General features: G+C 29.6%; 1 protein-coding gene across 1 annotated transcript in view; it reads left to right on the forward strand.

Moving 5' to 3' along the window:
• Positions 1 to 1,765: 1,765 nt before the first annotated feature.
• Positions 1,766 to 2,703, forward strand: part of LOC106477117 (neurobeachin-like) — a gene marked incomplete at its 5' end in the record, with an annotated part of 9,827 nt that continues 8,889 nt past the window's right edge. The window contains one exon of the mRNA XM_013937712.1: positions 1,766 to 1,906. Within this exon, the coding sequence (XP_013793166.1) occupies positions 1,766 to 1,906 (141 nt within the window). The remainder of the gene's footprint in view (positions 1,907 to 2,703) is intronic.

Here is a 2,703-nt window from a genome sequence, read left to right on the forward strand (position 1 = left end):
GTAAAGCATCTGTATAGTCTGTAAAAAGGAAGATAAGGTTGTAAAAGATCTGTATGGTCTGTAAAAAGGAAGATAAGGTTGTAAAGGATCTGTATGGTTTGTAAAAAGGAAGATAATGTTGTAAAGCATCTGTATAGTCTGTAAAAAGGAAGATAAGGTTGTAAAAGATCTGTATAGTTTGTAAAAAGGAAGATAAGGTTGTAAAGGATCTGTATGGTCTGTAAAAAGGAAGATAATGTGTGTAAAAGATCTGTATGGTCTGTAAAAAGGAAGATAAGGTTGTAAAGGAACTGTATGGTCTGTAAAAAGGAAGATAATGTTGTAAAGGATCTGTATAGTTTGTAAAAAGCGTGATAGGGTTGTAAAGGATCTGTATGGTTTGTAAAAAGGAAGATAAGGTTGTTACTATATCTAATCATATAAAACTGACCTTTAGTCGTTACAAAGTGACCTGTCTTGGCTTTGTTTTAGTAGACCAGTATTTTGTAAAATACAGTCACATTTCAGTTATAATACATTATATATATATTTATATATATTATCAATATTTACAACTATATTCTTAAATTTCAGTTATATTTCTTACAACATAGAACAGTAAATAAAGAAATACAGAAAACAATTATCTCTTCTACTAAAAAAGTTTGTACTTGCTGTAATTTTCTAAGCCTTGTCAAATTTCACTCATGGACAATGTAAAACAAAATACTTTTTTTTAGGTTTTAGATATGCATTTTGAAATAACAAAAAGTCATAAATGACTATATCAATACCATAAAATTACACTGTAACTAAGATGTATTTGTGTAAAAAGATTTGAAATTTCAAGCTCCATTTTCTCTTACTTCTCTACTTCGATTCTACCTCAAAAATGAAGGTTTTCCCTTGTAAATAATTTGCAAAGGCTGAGAAAACCACATGTGGTAAATTCTGAGCTTTTGAGTAGTTATAAATATTTCATAGAGTGAAGTAGGTGTGTGTAAACAAGTATTTCCAAAAATGGAAGAGATGGACGAGGCCACCTTGGTTGATTCACTAAATGTAATAATATTTCAGAAAATGGAAAAGATAGGTGGTTCTTATTTTATATTCTAGCTTGTCAATATTGGTAGTTTGAGTTCCTAATTCGTACAAAACTATAGACTTTGTATTTTGACATCACAAACATAGATGTTTAGCTGTGTTTTTATAATATTTACTTTTAAATTAAGAAATTAACTAATGTATAATACTAAAATTTGAATTATAATGTACAATTTGATACAAAACTTATTGACATAAATTCATAAAATATTAGTTCAATAACATTTTGAATGTAAGTCTACAAACGTGATGATATGGCCTTTGACACATGACCTGTAGTGATAGAGTTAACATGATCAGTAAAGAGACTGTGAAAAGAATATGGTAGTAAGTCATATAATTTATAAATGGTAGATGGGGATGTAAGAGATTTATGTTTTCTTCAAATAAGGGTTAAAGATATAGAACAGTTATATTGTATTTAAATAAAAAAGAAAGACAAGTGTAAGTGATTCATGTGATCTCATTGTTTTTGAACACTTCATTTTTATGCATTGTTCTGTTTTGCTCTCAGTTGATCTAAAAACTTTTAGATTTACATCTTCACACTTATCTCCTTGATTCTGTGACATTCTATTATAGATTTATTTATTTATAGATTTATAACTGATTCTAGATAGTGTTATTCCTTATTTTATATCTACATATGTCTTCACTGATGACCAATAAACATGTTTTTCAGGTGCTTTATGATGGAAAGCTTTCAAGTGCCATAGTTTTTATGTATAACCCTGTAGCAACAGACAGCCAGTTATGTTTACAAGCTGCCCCAAAAGGCAATTTTTCCTACTTCGTCCACACTCCACATGCCCTGATGCTTCAGGTAACATCATGAAAAACCTTTATTTTAAACTATCGTGTTTTCTCTCTTGGTTTACTCAAAAGGAATTTTAAATTTGTAAACGTGTGAGCTAATTATTAAAGATGTTGTTACTGAAAACATCACAGCCGTAAAGTTGTCACAAATTTTTTAAGACATCATTGTAAGAAGTATGGACTTTCATACTCTTAGGAAGTTTCTAAATATGAACCTAGTATGGATTTATGTAGTGGCTGAACAGATCAACCAGTTAAAGTTGTTTATCATCAGTAATGTACTAATGTTTTGGTGGTTTCAGTTAAAGTTGTTTATTATCAGTGTGTACTGAAGTTTTGGTGCTCCAGTTAAAGTTGTGTATCATCAGTAATGTACTGAAGTTTTGTTGCTCTAGTTAAAGTAGTTTATCATCAGTAATGTACTGAAGTTTTGTTGCTCCAGTTAAAGTTGTGTATCATCAGTAATGTACTGAAGTTTTGTTGCTCCAGTTAAAGTTGTTTATTATCAGTGTGTACTGAAGTTTTGTTGCTCTAGTTAAAGTAGTTTATCATGAGTGTATACTGCAGTTTTGGTGCTCCAATTAAAGTTGTTTATCATCAGTAATATACTAATATTTTGTTGCTCTGGTTAAATTTGTTTATTATCAGTAATGTACAGAAGTTTTGTTGCTCTGGTTAAAGTTGTTTATCATGAGTGTATACTGAAGTTTTGTTGCTTCAGTTAAAGTTGTTTATCATGAGTGTATACTGAAGTTTTGTTGCTCCAGTTAAAGTTGTTTATTATTAGTCTCAACTGAAGTTTTG

The sequence above is a fragment of the Limulus polyphemus genome, unplaced genomic scaffold (assembly GCF_000517525.1).
Source record: "Limulus polyphemus unplaced genomic scaffold, Limulus_polyphemus-2.1.2 Scaffold12914, whole genome shotgun sequence".
Taxonomy (NCBI): Eukaryota; Metazoa; Arthropoda; class Merostomata; order Xiphosura; family Limulidae; genus Limulus; species Limulus polyphemus.